This window comes from Trichomycterus rosablanca, chromosome 8 (assembly GCF_030014385.1).
Source record: "Trichomycterus rosablanca isolate fTriRos1 chromosome 8, fTriRos1.hap1, whole genome shotgun sequence".
Taxonomy (NCBI): domain Eukaryota; kingdom Metazoa; phylum Chordata; class Actinopteri; order Siluriformes; family Trichomycteridae; genus Trichomycterus; species Trichomycterus rosablanca.
The window spans coordinates 19,080,545-19,103,794 of record NC_085995.1 but is presented as its reverse complement, the minus strand read 5'-3'; the positions used below and the strand labels follow the sequence as shown (position 1 = coordinate 19,103,794).

The 23,250-nt window shown below is 42.7% G+C and overlaps 1 protein-coding gene across 1 annotated transcript in view; it reads left to right on the top strand.

Moving 5' to 3' along the window:
* elf1 (E74-like ETS transcription factor 1) overlaps positions 1 to 22,881 on the top strand; it is a 35,526-nt gene extending 12,645 nt beyond the window's left edge. The window contains exons 2-8 of the mRNA XM_062999889.1: positions 2,610 to 2,781; positions 6,225 to 6,332; positions 7,884 to 8,039; positions 8,324 to 8,407; positions 8,921 to 9,113; positions 10,120 to 10,479; positions 22,278 to 22,881. Coding sequence (XP_062855959.1) covers positions 2,610 to 2,781; positions 6,225 to 6,332; positions 7,884 to 8,039; positions 8,324 to 8,407; positions 8,921 to 9,113; positions 10,120 to 10,479; positions 22,278 to 22,851 — 1,647 coding nt within the window. The 3' untranslated portion in view covers positions 22,852 to 22,881. The remainder of the gene's footprint in view (positions 1 to 2,609; positions 2,782 to 6,224; positions 6,333 to 7,883; positions 8,040 to 8,323; positions 8,408 to 8,920; positions 9,114 to 10,119; positions 10,480 to 22,277) is intronic.
* Positions 22,882 to 23,250: the final 369 nt, after the last annotated feature.

Below are 23,250 nucleotides of genomic sequence, written 5' to 3'. Positions count from 1 at the left end.
CAATCTAAAAGGGCACAGCAAGAAGAGATAAAAAATCAGCAAAAAGAGCTTCTATGATATATCATATCGTGGTGTCACATATATAAAGAGGAACGAGTAGGTTCTTGCTGCTATGTTGCCGATATCCATTGTTTCTAGTGTTTTCTTATATGTGGTGTACATGTGTACTCAACCCACACACAGGAATGATTCACTGGACTTGGCATTCTCATCCTTCTCAGCTCTTATTGATATAAACTGACACTGATACACCCCTTTGAATGAGAATCCATTGTACTATACTATGCACCCTGACTGGAATAAAATGTGTGTCAATGTAACACAAACAAATCCAAACAGCCCTGACCCGTCGAGGCATGGACTACACTAGACCCCTGAAGGTGTGCCCATGACCCTGTCGCCGGTTTACCACTGTTCCTTCTTTGGACCACTGCAGTCCGGGAACACCCCAAAAGAGCTGCAGTTTTGGAGATGCTCTGACCCAGTCGTCTAGCCATCACAATTTGGCCCTTGTCAAACTCGCTCAAATCCTTAACGCTTGCCCATTTGTCCTGCTTCTAACAGATCAACTTTGAGGATAAAATGTTAACTTGCTGCCTAATACAGTACATGTGGCTTTAAGTAGGGTGACCATACATCCTCCTTTTCCTGGACCTCTCAACAGGTTGGCACCGCACAATATCATACTATTGTTGTTTCTGAACATGCCCTCATTTCAGTAGATGTTAATTTTGCCCTCTGTACCTCCCTACCCTATAAGCCTTGGAGATTTAACTCTCAATTTTTCTCTAATGACCAGGCTAAAGATTACCTTAGAGCACAAATTGGCTTATACTTTGACCTTAATGAAAAATGCTTAAATGCTAATTAAAATTCACAGACAAAAGCAGAATGCATGTCCTGCAAAGTCCAGATCAATGGACTGGAGCATAACTGCATTGTTAAAAAGTCTTTCCCTGATCATGAAACAGCGTATGCATTTCCAAATGCACGTGCTAAAATAGATATATTGTCAATGCCACATTCTGGTGAAATAGCTCTACTGATGAGCTACTGTAGTTTATGTGTTATTTTTATTGTTTAGGACTAAACGCTGAATGGAAGGGAATATGATTTAAGATAAGATCTAAACATAAAGACATTTGTTAGTTGTCTTGTTAAAGAGTAGCTGTTTATTAATAAAAAGTTCATTAACATAGTTGCATTATTGCTAGCGTACCAGAGCTCGTCGGTTTGAAACTCAACTCTGCCATCCGGCCGGACTGGGCGGCTACATAAACAACGATTGGCTGTTGTTCACTGGGTGGGAAAAGCCGAACCAGGGTTCCTCATATATTGCAATTATGACCTCTGCTGGCTGGTTGAAGGCGCCTGCACAGAGTCGAGGAATAATGCATTGATTAGGGTGTGGCTCTCCGTACACAAAGTTGATCCGCATGTGAACTCGCCTCGTGCAGGTCGGCTCAATCAGGAGTGAAGATCAGCATCAGTAGAGAGGAAGCGTAATGAAATTGGGTAATTGGATACGACTAGATTGGGAGAAAACTTGGGGAAAATTCCAAAACAAGTGTCCTCTTTTTTGAAAACCAAAATATGGTCACCCTAGTGTTAAGTTATATGGCTATTGTTTGGCAAATTCTACCAAGTACACAGAATCAGACATACTGAGACAAGCATTTATCATAAAATGCATCATACTGAACAGATCACTGATTTTCAACACACTGTCAAAGGAAGCCACCTTTCTAATAAGCCAGTTCAATACATTTCAGCTCTGTAATTATCTGCTCCGGTCAACTGGTAATTCTGTTATATTGAAATGGAAACATATGAACTGTTAGTCTGGAGCCTGAAAGATTAAATTTCTATGCTGAAAGACAGGGAAACCCAATCCACACTGGTCCAGACGAATTGTCCTGGTGCCTCCATTAAAAAATAACAGAATTACCTGTTTAATGAAGCAAAGGTTCAAATCATCACATGCAATGCCAAGCATTGGTTGAAACAGTGTAAAGCCTTGTTTTACATCACTATGAACCACTGCAAAGTTGATATTGTTTCACAACAGTTTTTAACTTGGGCACTAAATAACAAACATTAAGCAGATTAAACTAATGCCTAGTTCAGACTACGCGATTTTTGCCCTGATTTTCGCTCCCCGACTGGTCGGCACTAGATTTGCCGGCTCAATCGCTATGTGTGAACTACTCAACAACTCGATCCGAGCGGCTCACCGAGAAGAGAGATATTCAGCTTGTCGAATATCTGGATCTGAGTTGCCCAACTGGCGATGAGTGCTATGTCGAACAGCTAATGAGAACGCAAGATGTGGTGTGAGGGAAAACGCGGAGGAGGTGTACAGGGGCGGTGGGACAGGGGTATAATATAGTTTATATCAGAATACATCAGCACACACACAAGTACTTCTGAACTTATCGTTCTCTACAAAACATAACACCATGCTGCTGTCAAGGTCACGTCTTTTACCAAGGAGTCCATTATTATTTTAGCAAGGCCTGATTCTGCATGCACTACTACAGCGTGGCTTTGTAGACACAGAGATTAATATGCTGATGGAATTTCTCTTTGCATTTGTTTGTGTTTGGCAGCTGGATGACCCGTCAGTGTTTCCAGCAGTGATCGTGGAGCAGGTGCCTTCTGCCGACCTCATGCAGGTGTACTCGGGACTGGAGGCTGATGAGGTGACCAATGGCATTATGGTGGACACCATGCAGGATGTAGCAGAGGAAAACATCAGGCTGGGGAATGTTGGCCTGTCCGGTAAGTCCACCATGACCACACAAGCTATCATCTACCTATGACATTAAATGCCCATGTAGATACAGTAGGTGGCTGGATGGATGGATGGATGGATGGATGGATGGGACAATATATATTGAAAATATAATTTCATGGTATGCCATTGCCATAGTACATGCCAACTGTAATTACAAAGCCTATTTCCACAAAAGTTGGGACATAAAAGTCAGTTATCTTCATTGACTAAAGTAAAAGAAAAATACCTCCAATGTTTTACTACAGTGTTTTACTTCAATGCAGTTTGTAAGTATATAAACACATTCAGAATTTGATGCCTGCAACACACTCCAAAAAAGTTGGGACAGGACAGAATATGCATGACAGATACAGTATTTAAAAACATTCCACAATACACAGATGAATTGGTAACATGTGAGTGAATCATGGTTATATAAGAGTATAAATGGAGACCAAAGACTCAGTCTGTATAAACAATGATGGGTTAAGGCTGACTACTAGTACTTGCAAAACGGAACAGTTTGTGTCCTTAGTTGCTAAACCATTAAAAATCTTACTAATAGGTGATGGTGAAAGGTAATAGAACACAATACTAAACATGCTTCTCACCCAACATTATGTCCCATTCACTTCCATGGCCACAGGTGTATAAAACCAAGCACCTAGGCACGCAGACTGCTTTTAGAAACATTAGTGAAAGAATGGGTCGCTCTCAGGAGCTCATTGAATTCCAGCGTGGTACCGTAATAGGATGCCACCTTTACAACAAGTCCAGTCGTTACATTTCCTCGCTACTAAATATTCCACAGTCAACCATCAGTGCTATTATAACAAAGTGGAAGCGATTGGGAACAGCAACTCAGCCACGAAGTGGTAGGCCACGTAAAATGACAGAGCGGGGTCAGCGGTTTTGGTTGGTGGACTATTCTCAGCAGTGACAGTGAGGTGTTTAAAAACTCCAGCAGCGCTGCTGTGTCTGATCCATTCATACCAGCACAACACACACTAACACACCACCACCATGTCAGTGTCACTGCAGTGCTAAGAATTATCCAACACCCAAATAATATCTACTCTCTAATGGTTCTGGGAGAGTCTTGACCATGGAAGAACAGCATGAAAGGGGGCTAACAAAGCATGCAGAGAAACAGATGGACTACAGTCAGTAATTGTAGAACTACAAAGTGCTCCTATATGGTAAGTGGCGCTGATAAAATGGACAGTGAGTGTAGAAACAAGGAGGTGGTTTTAATGTTACGGCTGATCAGTGTACATTACTAATACTAACTGATTTCTAATCCAAACAGTTTACTAATTTGTACATTTATGAATTAAAATACAGTGGGGCTAAAAAGTATTTAGTCAGCCACTGATTGTGCAAGTTCTCCTACTTAGAAAGATGAGAGAGGTCTGTAATTTTCATCATAGGTACACTTCAACTATGAGAGACAAAATGAGAAAAAAAAATCCAGGAAATCACATTGTAGGATTTTTAAAGAATTTATTTGTAAATTATGGTGGAAAATAATTATTTGGTCACCCACAAACAAGCAAGATTTCTGGCTCTCACAGACCTGTAACTTCTTCTTTAAGAAGCTCTTCTGTCCTCCACTCGTTACCTGTATTAATGGCACCTGTTTGACCTCGTTATCTGTATAAAAGACACCTGTCCACAGCCTCAAACAGTCAGACTCCAAACTCAACCATGGCCAAGACCAAAGAGCTGTCGAAGGACACCAGGAAGAAAATTGTAGACCTGCACCAGGCTGGGAAGAGTGAATCTACAATAGGCAAGCAGGTTGGTGTGAATAAATCAACTGTGGGAGCAATTGTAAGAAAATGGAAGACATACAAGACCATTGATAATCTCCCTCGATCTGGGGCCCCATGCAAGATCTCATCCCGTGGGGTCAAAATGATCATGAGAACGGTGAGCAAAAATCCCAGAACTACACGGAGGGACCTGATGAATGACCTGCAGAGAGCTGGGACCAAAGTAACACATCAGTAACACACTACGCAGAGAGGGACTCAAATCCTGCAGTGCCAGGCGTGTCCCCCTGCTTAAGCCAGTACATGTCCAGGCCCGTCTGAAGTTTGCCAGAGAGCATATGGATGATCCAGAAGAGGATTGGGAGAATATCATGTGGTGAGATGAAACCAAAATGGAACTTTTTGGTAAAAACTCAACTCGTCGTGTTTGGAGGAAGAAGAATGCTGAGTTGCATCCCAAGAACACCATACCTACTGTGAAGCATGGGGGTGGAAACATCATGCTTTGGGGCTGTTTTTCTGCAAAGGGGACAGGACGACTGATCCGTGTTAAGGGAAGAATGAACGGGGCCATGTATCGTGAGATTTTAAGCCAAAACCTCCTTCCATCAGTGAGAGCATTGAAGATGGAACGTGGCTGGGTCTGGGCATGACAATGATCCCAAACACACCGCTCGGGCAACGAAGGAGTGGCTCCGTAAAAAGCATTTCAAGGTCCTGGAGTGGCCTAGCCAGTCTCCAGACCTCAACCCCATAGAAAATTTGTGGAGGGAGTTGAAAGTCCGTGTTGCCCAGCGACAGCCCCAAAACATCACTGCTCTAGAGGAGATCTGCATGGAGGAATGGGCCAAAATACCAGCTACAGTTTGTGCAAACCTGGTGAAGACTTACAGGAAACGTTTGACCTCTGTCATTGCCAACAAAAGTATTGAGTTGAACTTTTGCTATTGACCAAATACTTATTTTCCACCATAATTTACAAATAAATTCTTTAAAAATCCTACAATGTGATTTCCTGGATTTTTTTTCTCATTTTGTCTCTCATAGTTGAAGTGTACCTATGATGAAAATTACAGACCTCTCTCATCTTTCTAAGTAGGAGAACTTGCACAATCAGTGGCTGACTAAATACTTTTTGGCCCCACTGTATATTTTGCAGTATTGGTATTTGGAATAGAATCAGTATTAAATCAGCAGTTGGTCTGCCAGGTTTTTTTGAATTTTGGATTTGGGCCATGTCTATAATGTGATTAACTGAAATGAGATTATTCATTTACTCATGTGAATGCGAGAAAACCCAGAATGGTCTAAAGATTATAAGTACTATTGTTCATTATTCAACTGCAATTAAAGGTCAAAGCATGTGTATTGTTGGTATAGATAAGATGATAAGATAAAATAAGATAAGATAAGATAAGATAAGCTAAGATAAGATAAGATAAGACTTTATTGATCCCCTTAGGGAAATTAACTATATAGACAATCTGTGTTTGTATTATTTTAATTAAATGCACATTATTAAGTAATTAATGGCCCAAAAGTGGCCCAAGTAATTTCAAAGGATTCACAAACTATTTGCAAATGCGTTTACTCACACCCTTGATTTGAGTCAATAGTGTGTATAATAAAATGCATTTAATTAATCATGTAAAACTGTGTTAATCTGGTTACAGTCGAGACCCCAGTGTCTGGAGGAGAAGATAACGTAGAGACCATTGAGGCAGCCGAGGCCTTGCTAAACATGGAGTCTCCTAACAACATCTTGGATGAAAAGCGCCTGAGTATGTCTGTTTTTGTATTCACTGTTTGTATCTGTAAGCATATGTGGGTACTATATATATAACCCCAAATCAGAAGTTGGGACAGCATGGAAAATTCAAATAAAATAAGAATGCAGTATTCCTTACATTTACTTCAACTTTTATTTGATTGCAGACAGTTTGAACCCAAGATATTTCATGTTTTATCTGCTCAACTTCATTTCATTTATTAATAAACATCCATTCCTGCATTTCAGGCCTGCAACACATTCCAAAAAAAAGTTGAGACGGGGGCAACAATTTAGGGCTAGTAATGAGGTGAAAAAACTAAATAATGATGTGATTCCAAACAGGTGATTGTAATCATGGTTTGGTACAAAAGCCACATCCAGGAAAGGCTGAATCTTAGATGAGCAAAGATGATCAGAGGATCTCCAGTTTGTCAACAAATATGTGAAAAAATTATTGAATTGTACCTCAAAGAAAGATTGGAAGGGATTTGCATGTTTCTCCCTCTACAGTGCATAATATCATTAAACCATTCAAGAAATCAGGAGGAATTTTTGTGCGTAAAGCCCAAGGGCACAAGTGATCTTCAATCCCTCAGACAGCACTGCATCAAGAACCTCCACTCAACAATAGCTGATATAACCACATGGGTGAGGGATTATTTGGCAAACCTTTGTCAAGCACTACAATACAGAGATACATGCACAAATGCCACTTAAAACTTTACTGTGCAAAAAAGAAGCCTTATGTTAACCATGTCCAGAAGCGGCATCGACTTCTTTGGGCTCGGAGGCATCTAGGATGGACCATCACACAGTGGAAATGTGTATTGTGGTCAGATGAATCAGCATTCCAGGTCTTTTTTGGAAAAAATGGACGCTGTGTGCTCTGGACCAAAGACAAAAAGGACCATCCAGGACCATGTTATCAGCCACAAGTCCATAAGCCAGGGTCTGTCATGGTATGGGGTTGTGTCAGTGCCCTTGGCAAAGGTCATGTACACTTCTGTGATGGCAGCATTATTGCAGAAAAGTACATTGAGATCTTAGAGCAACATATGCTGCCTTCGAGACGTCATCTATTCCAGGGACGTCCATGCATTTTTCAACAAGACAATGCAAAACCACATGCTGCACACATTACAAAGACATGGCTGCGGAAGAAGAGGGTATGGGTACTGGACTGGTCTGCCTGCATTCCTGACCTGTCCTCAATAGAGAATGACGTGTTTGCAGGAAGAACAGGACAAAATAAAAGCTGAAACATTAAATCACTTGGTCTCCTCGGTGCCAAAATGTCTTTTAAGTGTGGTGAAAATGAATGGCAACATTACAAAGTGGTAAATGCTTTACTGTCCCAACTTTTTTTGGAATGTGTTGCAGGCCTGAAATGCAGGAGTGGATGTTTATTAATAAATGAAATGAAGTTGACCAGATAAAATGAAAATGAAATATCTCAGGTTCATCCTGTCTGCAATGAAATAAAAGTCAAAGTAAATGTAAAAAACACTGTGTTTTATGTAATATTTTATGTAATATATGTAATGTTAAACTTTCTGTTCAGTTCACGCATATTTGCTGGAATCAGACCTGAACTATATACCTTTGCGGCCGGAGCAACTTTCAGCTGGTTGCATGGTCGTCTCCTTGGATGAAGAATCATCCTCCATGGATGAGATTCCTCAAAGGAGTCCCTCCAAACCAGTCAGGAAAACCAAAGGTACAGTACCAGATTTGCGTATATTTTCCACTAGAGGGTACTGTACATCCACCTTTTATTTGCAAACTCATAAATAAACAAGAGGTGACATTTAATTAAATAAATAAACCATTTAAAAGTAATCAGCTTAGAAGCAATCGGCTTAATCGGCTGGGTTAACAGTCGCTAAATCAGATACATGTGCATATGTAGCACAGTATTACTAATGCTTGAGCAGCTTTTATAAAACAAGGTGGATTTTTAACAATAAAACTATGTTAATCATTTTTTCTCGTTTTCTGCAGTGCGCAAACCCAGAGTGACGCGACCCTGTTCCCCCATTACCAATCCTTCCCTTCCTCTGCGAAAAAAGAGCAAAGAGGGCAAAGGTAGGTCTTGCTTCAGAGAGCAGAAATACATATGTAGTAGTTTCCACCCTTCTGCTTCACATTGTGCCGTACAAATCGTTTCCCATGCCGTTGCTTAATCATTCCGGAGGGTCGGACCATTGCTGGTTAATTGATGAGGTGTTCAACTAGTTCTGTGAAGGAAATGAAAGTGATAGTGTGCCAGAGGGTGCGTTGATGACATCCCAAAAGTGGCCCATATGTGCAGAGAGAGGGCCGGCCATGTGCATATACATCACACTGACACATTGAGCGCTCATTCTTCAGTCCATGCTACTCCTCTGGGTTACATTTTTAAGCCACGTCTCGCCATAGCCCATGACGAACAAGAATAATCTACTGTCGGACTCCTCGCATTAATTTCCAGAGCAGCAAAGGGCCATGGGGATGTTGATTAGGGATATGAGCAGGAATACTGTACTGTAATTGCACCTGTAATAAGTTGACACAGGCGTTTGAATAACATACCCCCTCCTTTTTTATATATACACGCAGGTAACACAATATATCTGTGGGAATTTCTCTTGGCTTTGTTGCAAGACAAAAACACCTGTCCTAAATACATCAAGTGGACGCAGAGAGAGAAGGGCATCTTCAAGCTGGTGGACTCAAAAGCCGTTTCCAAGCTCTGGGGCAAGCACAAGAACAAGCCTGACATGAACTATGAAACCATGGGCAGAGCACTCAGGTAACTACAGTATTATTTACATTTACATTTTCAGCATTTATCAGATGCTTTTATCCAAAGTGACTTTCATTATACAGTCTAAGCAATTGAGGGTTAAGGGCCATGCTCAAGGGCCCAACAGTGGCGGGGTTTGAACCAGCAACTTTCTGTTTACATTTTTCATTTACATTTTTCAGCATTTAAGAGACGCTTTATCCCAAGCGACTTACAGTACTGTGACAGTATATAGCCCAAGCAATTAAGGGTTAAGGGCCTTGCTCGAGGGCCCAACAGCAACAACCTGTCAGTGGTGGGGCTTGAACCAGCGACCTTCTGATTACTAGTCCAGTACCCTTATGTTAATGATGCATGCTCAAAGTTTTGTCAATATAAATAAGATTATAATTATATTATAAATTATATTAATGTCTACCTGTAAGGATCTGCAATAACAGCTATTTTTGTAGTGGCACTTAATGCTTATATTGGATTTGTGCCTGATTTGGGTTGCATTACTTTATCCTATAGCAGTATACCATCCATCTATCCATCCATCTGTCCATCCATCCATCCATCCATCCATCCATCCATCCATCCATCCATCCATCCATCCATCCATCCATCTATCTATCTATCTATCTATCTATCTATCTATCTATCTAACCCACCCACCCACCCATCCATCCATCCATCCATCCATCCATCCATCTATCCATCCATTTATCTATCTATCCATCCATCCATCCATCCATCCATCCATCTATCCATCCATTTATCTATCCATCCATCCATCCATCCATCCATCCATCGATCCATCCAGTTATCTATCCATCCATCCATCCATCCATCCATCTATTCTTCCATCTATCCTACTATTACATTATATTCTATTATTCAGCCAAAATGTATTTATAAATGTGTTATTGACTGAGATATTTAAAAGCTATTTAAATATTTAAATAGAAATAATATTAAATATGGTTTATTCTTTTTTTCCTGATCTGTTATTCTCCCCTCTTTTTCTCAGGTATTATTACCAGCGGGGTATTCTTGCCAAAGTGGAAGGGCAGAGGCTTGTGTACCAGTTTAAGGAGATGCCAACAGACCTGGTGGTCATTGATGAAGATGATGGACAATGTGGAGACTCCAGCCCTGGCTTTGGAGGCCAGCGTTCCGCCTCTCATAATCGTGGCATGAGCCGTGGAGGACCTCGTGCCCAAGGAAAAAGCTCAGGACAAATGCAGGCCAAAGCAGTGAAGAAGGAGCTCAGTGCCAGCGTACTGTACCAGAATGCCAAATGCAAACAGAGCGAGCAGCTGCTGCAGACTGTACATGTGCTGCAGCCAAACCAGGGAGCAGCTGTTCCTGCATCTGCACACACACTGAGGTGAGTTGAATACAATCGCTTATACAATCATTTACATCTATTTGTTCTGAAAGTTGGGTGGAATGATGGCTAGGTGGGTAGCACTGTCACCTCATAGCAAGAAGGTCCTGGGTTTGATTCCCAGGTGGAGCGTCCTGTTGGAGACCTTTCTTTGTGGAAACCTGTGTATTGGGTTTCCTTCAGGTGCTTTGGTTTTCTCCCACATTCTAAAGATATGCAGTTAGATCAATTAAAGCTACCCTGTGTGTGTTTGCCCTTTGATGGACTGGCAACCTGTCCAGGGTGTTTCCTTCCATCCAGTAAATGGGAACCAAAAAAACATCCAGAACAGGGGTAGCGCAGAACTAAGAACCAGAAAAAAAGAAAAGAGGGAACCCTCAGAACCAGCAGGAACCAATAATGCACTAAAGGTACCCCAATCACAAACTGCTGCTGCCTGTGCATAACTTTGAACTTATGGTTCTTATGGTACGGAATGACTTGCCACCTTTAAGGCAGTCAGTACCAGTGCAGTTCCCAAAATGCCACAACACTTGGTGTGGTCCCAGAAAGAGATGTGTGCTGGTATTGCATGCCATCTGAAAACCAGACCAGAGCATGTCCAGTATCATGGCTTCAAACAAATAACAGATTTGCCAACCGAATAGCTTGCTGAAGAGACCATGATAGTCTCTTCAGCAAGCAGTTGTAGTCTAGTGGTTAAGGTACTGGACAAGTAATTGAAAGGTTGTTGGTTCAAGCCCCACCACTGCCAGGTTGCCACTGTACTGTACTGTAAGTCGCTTTAGACATTTGTAAATGACATAAAAAAACTCCCACCTGGAGCAAATTAATGCTCATGAGACAAGTGATTGTCAATTTAGAGATCATCATCTGTGCCCCCGTGCCTCCTTTGCTAGTCAAAACGCAACGCAGAAGGACTCGACTTCTAACGTGGCTCACTGCCAAACAACAGCAGCTGAGACATGTTACAGCTGTGATACTGATGTAAGGCAAAATGTTTACTTTGGCCAAAAAGTGCTACAAGTAACTACTGTGAGATTGGACATCACGGAACTAACTAAACTAAATGTAAACAGGGTTTATGTCCATATTATCAAATTCTCAAGTGCTCCATATTAAACAAAGTGCAACATGTGTTTATGGAATTCCGTTCACAAAGCAAAGTGCTAAAACTTATAGCAGAAATAAAATAGTTAGAGGTGGGCACGTCTCATTAAGTCCAACGTACAGTAACAACCGAATGAGCCCAGATTCTAACCTACACATTCACTCAAAACTTACTTCACATGTTTGTTTGTTTATTAGGATTTTAACGTCATGTTTTACACTTTTGGTTACATTCATGACAGGAAACGGTAGTTTATCTTCACACAGGGTTCATCAGTTCACAAGGTTATATCGAACACAGTCATGGTGTGACAATGACATGGTGGTGGTGTGTTAGTGTGTGTTTCACTGGTATGAGTGGATCAGACACAGCAGCGCTGCTGGAGTTTTTAAAATACTGTGTCCACTCACTGTCCACTCTGTTTGACTTTCCTACCTAGTTGGTCCACTTTGTAGATGTAAAGTCATAGACGATCGCTCATCTATTGCTGCTGTTCGAGTTGGTCATCTTCATCAGACCTTCATCAGTGGTCACAGGACGCTGCCCATGGGGCACTGTTGGCTGGATATTTTATTGGTTGGTGGACAATTCTCAGTCCAGCAGTGACAGTCAGGTGTTTAAAACTCCAACATTGCTGTGCCTTATCCACTCATACCAGCACAACACACACTAACAGTGTAGAAACAAGGAGGTGGTTTTAATGTTATGGCTGATCAGTGTAAGCTTGGCTGACATTCCAAATCCATGGGCATTAATATGGAGTTGCCTAATTAACAAATTAACCTTAATATGTGCACATAGGAACAGTCATGCTAAAAAAAAATAAAGGGTCTTTCCCAAACTGTGTGCCTCACAGCAAGAATGTCCTGGGTTCGAATCCCAGGTGAAGTGGTTCGGGTTCTGTTCTTTTTTTTCCCTTCGAATTTTTCCCCTAATTTTCTCCCATACTCCCATACTCTAGTTGTATCCAATTACCCTGATTGTGTTATGCTTCACCTCTACGATACAACCCTACATTGCTGACTGAGGAGCTTCGCAACTGACACACGCCTCCTCTGACACATGAGCAGTACCGACTGCCTCTTTTCGCCTACAAGAGGCAAGTTCATATGCAGATCAGCCTTGAACACAGAGAGCCACACCCTGATCAGCATTATTTCCCAACTCTGGTACAATTACGACCTCTGCTGGCTGATTGCACATAAGGAACCCTGGACCCATGTGACCGCCCAGCCCAGCCGGACAGCAGAGCTGAGATTCGATATGATGTATTCGAAATCCCAGCTCTGGTGTGCTAGAGTGTTTTACAGCTGCGCCACCAGAGCGGCAGTTCGGGTCTTTTTTGTATGAAGTTTGCATGTTCTCCCAGTGTGTGTGCATGGGTTTCCCTCCACGAGTCAAAAAACATGCACTCTCACTTACTCACTTACTGTCTTAACCACGTATCCAATTAGGGTTGGGGGTGGTGGAGCTGGAGCCCATTCCAGCCTCTCAATGAGTGCAAGGCACACAGCAACACCCTGGATGGGGCACCAGTCCATTGCAGGGCAGACACACACACACACACACACACACACACACACACACACACATCCATTCACCTATAGGGCAATTCAGTACCTCCAATTAACTTGACTGCATGTTTTTGGACTGTGGGAGGAAACCATAGCACCCGGAGGAAACCCACGCAGACACGGGGAGAACATGCAAACTCCGCACAGAAAGGACCCAGACCGCCCCGCCTGGGAATCGAACTCAGGACCTTCTTGCTGTGAGGCGACAGTGCTACCCACCGAGCCACCGTGCTGCTCTCAAAAACATGCAGTCAGGTTAAATAGAGCTACTAAAATCTTGCCCCATGATGGACTGGCAACCTGTCCGGGGGGGATCCGGGGACATTGTTGGTTTTAATTAATTTTGCAGCCTTTATTCTTTGCATTAATAGACAAAATGTATCATTCAAAAAATGTTGCAAAATCCACAGGGTCAAAAGGGCAGCAATTAAAATGAGGCAATATAAAGAGTTTCATATTATCCAATAATGATATACTGGGGTTGGTGTGTAGGACAAAAGGTCAGGCATTTACTGAGCTTACTGTCAGTCATAGTGGTGGTAGAATTATGCTATGGGTTAAGTTTAAATCCCAGACACAACTGGGCATTCTAAAAGAATCATGAGCAAAAACAAACATCAAAAGAAGCTTTGAATTGGCTAAAATGGAGCTTTTGGAATGGCCTTTTCACAAGCTTGACTTCAAGCCTATTAAAAATATTGGAGTGTTGTGAAATGTCAGAACTTACCAGAAAAACAACACCTTTAACTCCAATTGTGTGGGGTAGCGTGATCAAAGATCCAACTTGACATATGCCAGAGGTTTGTTGATGGCTATTAAAACTAACTAACTAACGCTGAAAGAAATATGGGACATACAGTATAACCAGTTATTAGGTTGATTTATGTAATTCTAATAACTTTTACTAACAGAAAAAAGCTATCAGAAAAAAAAGTTGCTGAAATAATTTAAAACTAAGACTGCCTTAATAAGCACTTTCCTTATAACCTAAACCTTTCCCTAAAATCCTTACAAAAACAAGAATCTATGGTTTGCTGATTCTTTCGAACCTTTATGAACTGGCAACCGTACTAAGAAAAAAACCAATTTAAATATATTTTGTATATATAAACATATAGAAGAATTTGGATTGAATTGGTTCATCAATTGACTTTCTTGACCAGCTTGACCAGCCCATTCAGCCTAAAGAGCATTTGTAGGGCTGGGCACCACAAAGTTTCCACAAAGTCATCTCAAAATAGTAGCTGTTGTTATAGCTGGAAAGGTCACATTGATTTACATTGTCGTGTTTACATTTACATATTAAGCAGACACTTTTATCCAAAGCGGCTTACAGTACTGTAACAGTATACTGTCTAAGCAAAAGTTCCAACAGTGGCAACCTGGCAGTGGTGGGGCATGACCCAGCAACTTTCTAATCAACCTACTAGTCCAGTACCTTAACCTCTAGGCTACAATTGCACTTGATGTCAATTTTATATGTTTTATTTGTTTTTGAAATGGGATGTCCAACGAGCTTATGGGGTGTGTGTTCGAAAACCTAGTGAGCTGCCTTGCTGTCTTACTGCCTATATAGGCAGCTGCCTAAGTAGAGAAGATTCTAATACATCATCGACTTATTAGGCAGGTTATTCGAACGCGCTACTTAGACAGAGATTCCATCTGTTTTCGCTTACTAAGCTAACACAATTAGCCTCATGCCATTTAAACCAATGGAATGAGGTGGCACAACCTAACTATTGTCTCCCTCTGTGTACCGAAAACGGTTACATTCGCTGACAAGCCCGAATTTGCAAATAAATACACTTGTGCGAGTTTATACAAGTTAAAAATCAATGATCATTTATTTACGTTTGAAAATAACTCCGTTCGTTGCTCCGCACCATCTGCCATATTTATTTTTTTGTGAGAAAACTTGTGCCACACTGAATGCTGGAATTACCTTCACTGCTAAGGCAGCATCTGATGCTCCCTTGTGATTCTGTCAAAATACTATTCAGATTTAAGATATCTTACTAGGCAGCATTTTAAGGGATCTAGGATTTCGAACAGCCTACTTCTCTGGAGCGCGCATAGGATGACTTAAAATACTGTCTATGTAAAGAGCACACTAGGTTTTCAAACACACGCATTGTCAGGTGTCCAAAGCTGACATACTTCTAGCGGTTTAGTTTTGCCTGTCGCGTCTGCTCCACAGCTGCATGTGACGCGGTGACATTTATAATGTAAAGACAAATTAATGTAATTTAAATTTAGGGACTACCGAAAAACGATGGCTGTGTCCAAAATCGCATTGTAAGTAAATAGAGGTAGTGTGCACTGCTTGGCCGGTACAGAAGCTCTTTCAGTACGCAAGTGCGCTGTGTTTGCATACACAAAAATGCTGCCCAAGCAGTAGGTACTTTTCGTGTCCAGGTACTTTTCAGGTCCAGGTACTTTTCGTGTACTGTTTAGTAAATGCTTAATGCTTAATAATGATTAATAACTGCATACTGTTCAGTATAAAAGTAGTGATTTCGGACGCAGCCGATGATCACAGTTGAGACGCTCCTCAAAATCCGTGTTTGTTTTCATGACACGCCTCTTTTTTTAACCGACCAATCACAGGTGTTGTCGCGGCGTGACGTCGTCCGCGGAGTTCGCCCAGCTTCCATGTGCGCGACAAGGCCAGCGAAGGCGAGCGAAGCCTCTGCGCGACGTCCGCGGTTGTTCGTTTTCTCCGCGATGAAGTATGCTGAGGCCTTTAGCCGATATGCAGAAAGCGAATAAAGCTCTTAAGTTGAAAGTGGACGATTTTGAGGGCCGGTCGTGTCGTAACAATATTAAAATAGTTGCCATTCCGGAGGGAGAGGAGAAGGGAAAGCCTACTGAATTTGTAGCTGCCCTACTGCCCAACTAGTTGGGCGCTGCTCATTTCAAGGAGCCGCTGATTGTTGATCGTGCGCACCACACCCTTCAGCCCAAGCCTCCTGATGTAGCGAAACCCCGAGCAATCATCCCACAAATTCACTTCTATAACGAGAAAAATCGTGTAGTGTGAACTAGGCATAAGTTTGCACGACACCTTGATTAACTTACTTTAAAAGTGTTAATTACGCCACCCAAACTTTACTCCTTCCTCTAAGTAAAGACCAACTAATAAAGCCCAGCCTGTGTTTTAAATTTTCATATTTATATTGTTCAAAATTTATATTTACTCCTACAAATTCACGTACCAGGCAAACACAACCCCAGGCACCAATAGAGAAGATCTTGTGTTTTTGTAGATCCAGAAAAAGCCTATTATACTGTAGGTTGACGAGAATGAAGCTGTGGCATTGTATGAGGAAATTGGTGGTGAGGAAATGTGAGGGTGGTGCAAGACATGTATGAGGACAGTGTAAGAGCGGTGAGATGTGCACTAGGAGTGACGGGTGGGTTTAAAGTAGAAGTGGGACTTCATTAAGGGTCAGCTCCGAGTCCTTTCTTGTTTGCAATGGTCATGGACAGGCTGATGGACGAGATTAGGCGGGAGTCTACATGGAACATGATGTTGGCGGATGACTGTAATTTGTGACTCTGTGAGAGTAGGGAGCAGGTTGAGGAGAGCCTCGAGAGGTTGAGGTATGCATTGGAGAGAAGGGGAATAAATTAGCAGGAGTATTCATTTGCATGAATAAAATGTAGGGCGGCAGTAAGGTTAAGTTGCAAAGAGTGAGGTGATGAAAGTGGACGGGTTTAAATACATGGGGTCGAGTGTACACAATAATGGAGAGTGGTAGAGAGGTGTGGGAGTGAGGGGATGTTTTGGAGACAAAAATAGACAGAAGAGATCGAAATGGTTTAAGCATGAGCAGAGGAGGGATGAGAGTTATATTGGGAGAAGGGTGCTGAGGGTGGGTCGTGGCTCACCACTTTGTGCCAAACTTTAGGAGAGAATGTTCATTCAGTTCAACATCTGCTGTCTTTCACCATCTGCTTTTCATAATATTGTGAATAAGATTTAGGCATTCTGGAGAAATAACAGTCCACTGTTAAATGTGCATGACCTTTGAGCTTTGCATTGCATGAGAAACTGTCATAATGGGCTCAGGAGTACTTCAGAAAACCATTGTCACTTAACACAGTCCACCTCTGCATTAAGAAATGCTTGTTACAGTTACGATAATAATTGTATATACACCGATCAGCCATAACATTAAAACCACCTCCTTGTTTCTACACTCACTGTCCATTTTATCAGCTCCACTTATCATACAGAAGCTACTGACTGTAGTCCATCTGTTTCTCTGCATGGGCTTTGTTAGCCCTCTTTCATGCTGTTCTTCAATGGTCAGGACCCCCACAGGACCACCACAGAGCAGGTATTATTTGGGTGGTGGATCATTCTCAGTACTGCAGTGACACTGACATGGTGGTGGTGTGTTAGTGTGTGTTGTGCTGGTATGAGTGGATCAGACACAGCAGCACTGCTGGAGTTTTTAAATACCGTGTCCACTCACTGCCCACTCCTACCTAGTTGGTCCACTTTGTAGATGTAAAGTCAGAGATGATCGCTCATCTATTGCTAACCTTCATCAGTGGTCACAGAACGCTGCCCACAGGGTGCTGTTGGCTGTATATTTTGGGTTGGTGGACTATTCTCAGTCCAGCAGTGACAGTGAGGTGTTGAAAAACTCCATCAGCATTGATGTGTCTTATCCACTCATACCAGCACAACACACACTAACACACCACCACCCTGTCAGTGTCACTGCAGTGCTGAGAATGATCCACCATCCAAATAATACCTGCTCTGTGGTGGTCCTGTGGGGGTCCTGACCATTGAAGAACAGCATGAAAGTGGGCTAACAAAGCATGCATAGAAACAGATGGACTACAGTCAGTAATTGTAGAGCTACAAAGTGCTTTTATATGGTAATTGGAGCTGATAAAATGGACAGTGAGTGTAGAAACATGTAAGTGAACTGCTATGATTTCTAAGTCATCATCTACAACCTTCTCAGCAGCTCAACTGGAAAAAACTACAAAGCCCAGTCCAGCTAAAAGGACAACCAATAACAAATGTAGACATGCAAACAAATGCAAATTCTATTAATTACACCAACACAATGGAGGATGGCCAAGGCAGACCGTGGAGTGTTGCCTAAAAGAAACAAAATGTTCCTTCTCTGCACATGTTATTCTGTCGTTCAGAGAAGAGTGTTTTCAACATTTATTCACACACAGCAGTGAAGCAGCTAACAAAATCACTGCATGGAGCAGAGCTGTAATGACACTTGGCATGACCTTAAGTGCTAGGTAGAATGTGCAAAGAACAGTGACAATAGTCCATTTCCATTTTTCTTTTAACTAGTCTTGAAACAGGATTAATAGAAGGGCATCCTGGGTCGTGGTGGGTACAATTTACTGGGCGAAAGGCAGGAAACACCCTGGACAGGTCACCAGTCCATCACAGGGCAAACACACTCACACACACACACTCACGTTAAAAGTGATTTTAGTATCTCAAATTAACCTGCATGTCTGTGGACTGTGGGAGGAGACTGGAGCTCCCAGAGGAAACCCATTCAAATTCTACAGAGAAAGGACCCAGATTGGTCCACCTGGGAATCGAACACAGGACCTTCTTGCTGTAAGGAGCCACCATACCATCCAGTTTACCACCCAGGAGCACTGGAGCCTATCCCAGCTTTTCAATGGGCACAAGGCACACAGTAACATCCTGGATGGGGCGCCAGTTCATCGCAGGGCAGACACACACACACACATACATTCACCTATAGCGCACCCCTCACATTTCTGCAGATATTTAAGTATATCTTTTCATGGGACAACACTGACAAAATGACACTTTGACACAATGAAAAGTAGTCTCTGTGCAGCTTATATAACAGTGTAAATTTATTCTTCCCTCAAAATAACTCAATATACAGCCATTAATGTCTAAACCACCGGCAACAAAAGTGAGTACACCCCTAAGAGACTACACCCCTAAATGTCCAAATTGAGCACTGCTTGTCATTTTCCCTCCAAAATGTCATGTGACTCGTTAGTGTTACTAGGTCTCAGGTGTGCATAGGGAGCAGGTGTGTTCAATTTAGTAGTACAGCTCTCACACTCTCTCATACTGGTCACTGAAAGTTCCAACATGGAACCTCATGGCAAAGAACTCTCTGAGGATCTTAAAAGACGAATTGTTGCGCTACATGAAGATGGCCAAGGCTACAAGAAGATTGCCAACACCCTGAAACTGAGCTGCAGCACAGTGGCCAAGATTATCCAGCGTTTTAAAAGAGCAGGGTCCACTCAGAACAGACCTCGCGTTGGTCGTCCATAGAAGCTAAGTGCACGTGCTCAGCGTCACATCCAACTGCTGTCTTTGAAAGATAGGCGCAGGAGTGCTGTCAGCATTGCTGCAGAGATTGAAAAGGTGGGGGGTCAGCCTGTCAGTGCTCAGACCATACGCCGCACACTACATGTCTGCATGGCTGTCACCCCAGAAGGAAGCCTCTTCTGAAGTCTCTACACAAGAAAGCCCGCAAACAGTTTGCTGAAGACATGTCAACAAAGGACATGGATTACTGGAACCATGTCCTATGGTCTGATGAGACCAAGATTAATTTGTTTGGTTCAGATGGTCTCAAGCATGTGTGGCGGCAATCAGGTGAGGAGTACAAAGATAAGTGTGTCATGCCTACAGTCAAGCATGGTGGTGGGAATGCCATGGTCTGGGGCTGCATGAGTGCAGCAGGTGTTGGGGAGTTACATTTCATTGAGGGACACATGAACTCCAATATGTACTGTGAAATACTGAAGCAGAGCATGATCCCCTCCCTCCGGAAACTGGGTCGCAGGGCAGTGTTCCAGCATGATAATGACCCCAAACACACCTCTAAGACGACCACTGCTTTATTGAAGAGGCTGAGGGTAAAGGTGATGGACTGGCCAAGCATGTCTCCAGACCTAAACCCAATAGAACATCGTTGGGGCATCCTCAAGCGGAAGGTGGAGGAGCGCAAAGTCTCGAATATCCGCCAGCTCCGTGATGTCGTCATGGAGGAGTGGAAAAGCCCTCCAGTGGCAACCTGTGAAGCTCTGGTAAACTCCATGCCCAGGAGAGTTAAGGCAGTTCTGGGAAATAATGGTGGCCACACAAAATATTGACACTTCAGGAACTTTCACTAAGGGGTGTACTCACTTTTGTTGCCGGTGGTTTAGACATTAATGGCTGTATATTGAGTTATTTTGAGGGAAGAATAAATTTACACTGTTATATAAGCTGCACACAGACTACTTTTCAATGTGTCAAAGTGTCATTTTGTCAGTGTTGTCCCATGAAAAGATATACTTAAATATCTGCAGAAATGTAAGGGGTGTACTCACTTTTGTGATACACTATATATATATATATATACAGTGTATCACAAAAGTGAGTACACCCCTCACATTTCTGCAGATATTTAAGTATATCTTTTCATGGGACAACACTGACAAAATGACACTTTGACACAATGAAAAGTAGTCTGTGTGCAGCTTATATAACAGTGTAAATTTATTCTTCCCTCAAAATAACTCAATATACAGCCATTAATGTCTAAACCACCGGCAACAAAAGTGAGTACACCCCTTAGTGAAAGTTCCTGAAGTGTCAATATTTTGTGTGGCCACCATTATTTCCCAGAACTGCCTTAACTCTCCTGAGCATGGAGTTTACCAGAGCTTCACAGGTTGCCACTGGAATGCTTTTCCACTCCTCCATGACGACATCACGGAGCTGGCGGATATTCGAGACTTTGCACTCCTCCACCTTCCGCTTGAGGATGCCCCAAAGATGTTCTATTGGGTTTAGGTCTGGAGACATGCTTGGCCAGTCCATCACCTTTACCCTCAGCCTCTTCAATAAAGCAGTGGTCGTCTTAGAGGTGTGTTTGGGGTCATTATCATGCTGGAACACTGCCCTGCGACCCAGTTTCCGGAGGCAGGGGATCATGCTCTGCTTCAGTATTTCACAGTACATATTGGAGTTCATGTGTCCCTCAATGAAATGTAACTCCCCAACACCTGCTGCACTCATGCAGCCCCAGACCATGGCATTCCCACCACCATGCTTGACTGTAGGCATGACACACTTATCTTTGTACTCCTCACCTGATTGCCGCCACACATGCTTGAGACCATCTGAACCAAACAAATTAATCTTGGTCTCATCAGACCATAGGACATGGTTCCAGTAATCCATGTCCTTTGTTGACATGTCTTCAGCAAACTGTTTGTGGGCTTTCTTGTGTAGAGACTTCAGAAGAGGCTTCCTTCTGGGGTGACAGCCATGCAGACCAATTTGATGTAGTGTGCGGCGTATGGTCTGAGCACTGACAGGCTGACCCCCCACCTTTTCAATCTCTGCAGCAATGCTGACAGCACTCCTGCGCCTATCTTTCAAAGACAGCAGTTGGATGTGACGCTGAGCACGTGCACTCAGCTTCTTTGGACGACCAATGCGAGGTCTGTTCTGAGTGGACCCTGCTCTTTTAAAACGCTGGATGATCTTGGCCACTGTGCTGCAGCTCAGTTTCAGGGTGTTGGCAATCTTCTTGTAGCCTTGGCCATCTTCATGTAGCGCAACAATTCGTCTTTTAAGATCCTCAGAGAGTTCTTTGCCATGAGGTGCCATGTTGGAACTTTCAGTGACCAGTATGAGAGAGTGTGAGAGCTGTACTACTAAATTGAACACACCTGCTCCCTATGCACACCTGAGACCTAGTAACACTAACGAGTCACATGACATTTTTGAGGGAAAATGACAAGCAGTGCTCAATTTGAACATTTAGGGGTGTAGTCTCTTAGGGGTGTACTCACTTTTGTTGCCGGTGGTTTAGACATTAATGGCTGTATATTGAGTTATTTTGAGGGAAGAATAAATTTACACTGTTATATAAGCTGCACACAGACTACTTTTCATTGTGTCAAAGTGTCATTTTGTCAGTGTTGTCCCATGAAAAGATATACTTAAATATCTGCAGAAATGTGAGGGGTGTACTCACTTTTGTGATACACTGTATATATATATATATATATATAGGCTGCTGCTGACCTTGACTCTCTCTGTTCTTCTCTCTTTTTCACTTCTACAGAGCCATTAACATTCCTGCCACCATCCCCATGGTCATTACATCTAGAGCACAAGGAGGAGCACCAGTCACACTGCAAACAGTTCCCTTCTCCTCTGTGCTGGCCAACAGTGACTCGCTGAATGGCCTGACCCGTCTGGTCACGCTCAGTGCCAATGGCCAGCCGGTGGTAGCACAGCAGCCCGGCACCGTCATCGCCACCGTGCTGAAGCCCGGAGAGCTCCAGAACCTGCAGCTGAAGGAGGAGATCCTGGAACCACAGTTTCTACAGTCGTTTGTTAATGGTAATCTGTTCTGTAAGGAGGAGGTGGAAGACAGGGTACCTGAGCTCGGACACAGGACCGTGATCGTCGGTGTTGCAAGTCAAGGGATGTGCCACGCTACCAAAGGACACTTAGAGGCCGTCACTGAGGCGGCGAGCAGCCCGAGTGAGGGCCTGACTCCGGTGGAGGAGCTGGAGGTAAAAAGTGAAATAACTGGAGCCAAAGAGTTGATGGAGTGTACGCAGGGGCCCGTCACGGTGCACATACCAACTTCCCAGTTCATCCAGGTGAAGACAGAGCTCTCTGAGACCTAAAGTTTCACAGAGGTCAGAATACCAAAGACTTAAAGCAAATAATTAAGTAAAAGAATACCAGTGGACCTTTGTTTACTCATGGTTATCATGATATTGTGCCTAAATTTGAATTTTGGGGAGTAGCTATACGTATAATACAACTGGTTTCTGGCATTACCTTCAAACCCTTTCGCCATTAAAAAGCAGAGGATTTATTGGGCCAGGGACTAATTCACCATATGTGCCAGTTCGGATTCATACATTTATGTTGTTTATTATTATTATTTTATCCCCTCGGACTCACCTGCATTTATAAATATACAGTCATGTTAAAAAGTTAGGACACACCATGAGAACCTTGTAAACATATGAAATTTGCGCTTCATTTGAACAGTATTAAGAGATGGAGCTTATATAACT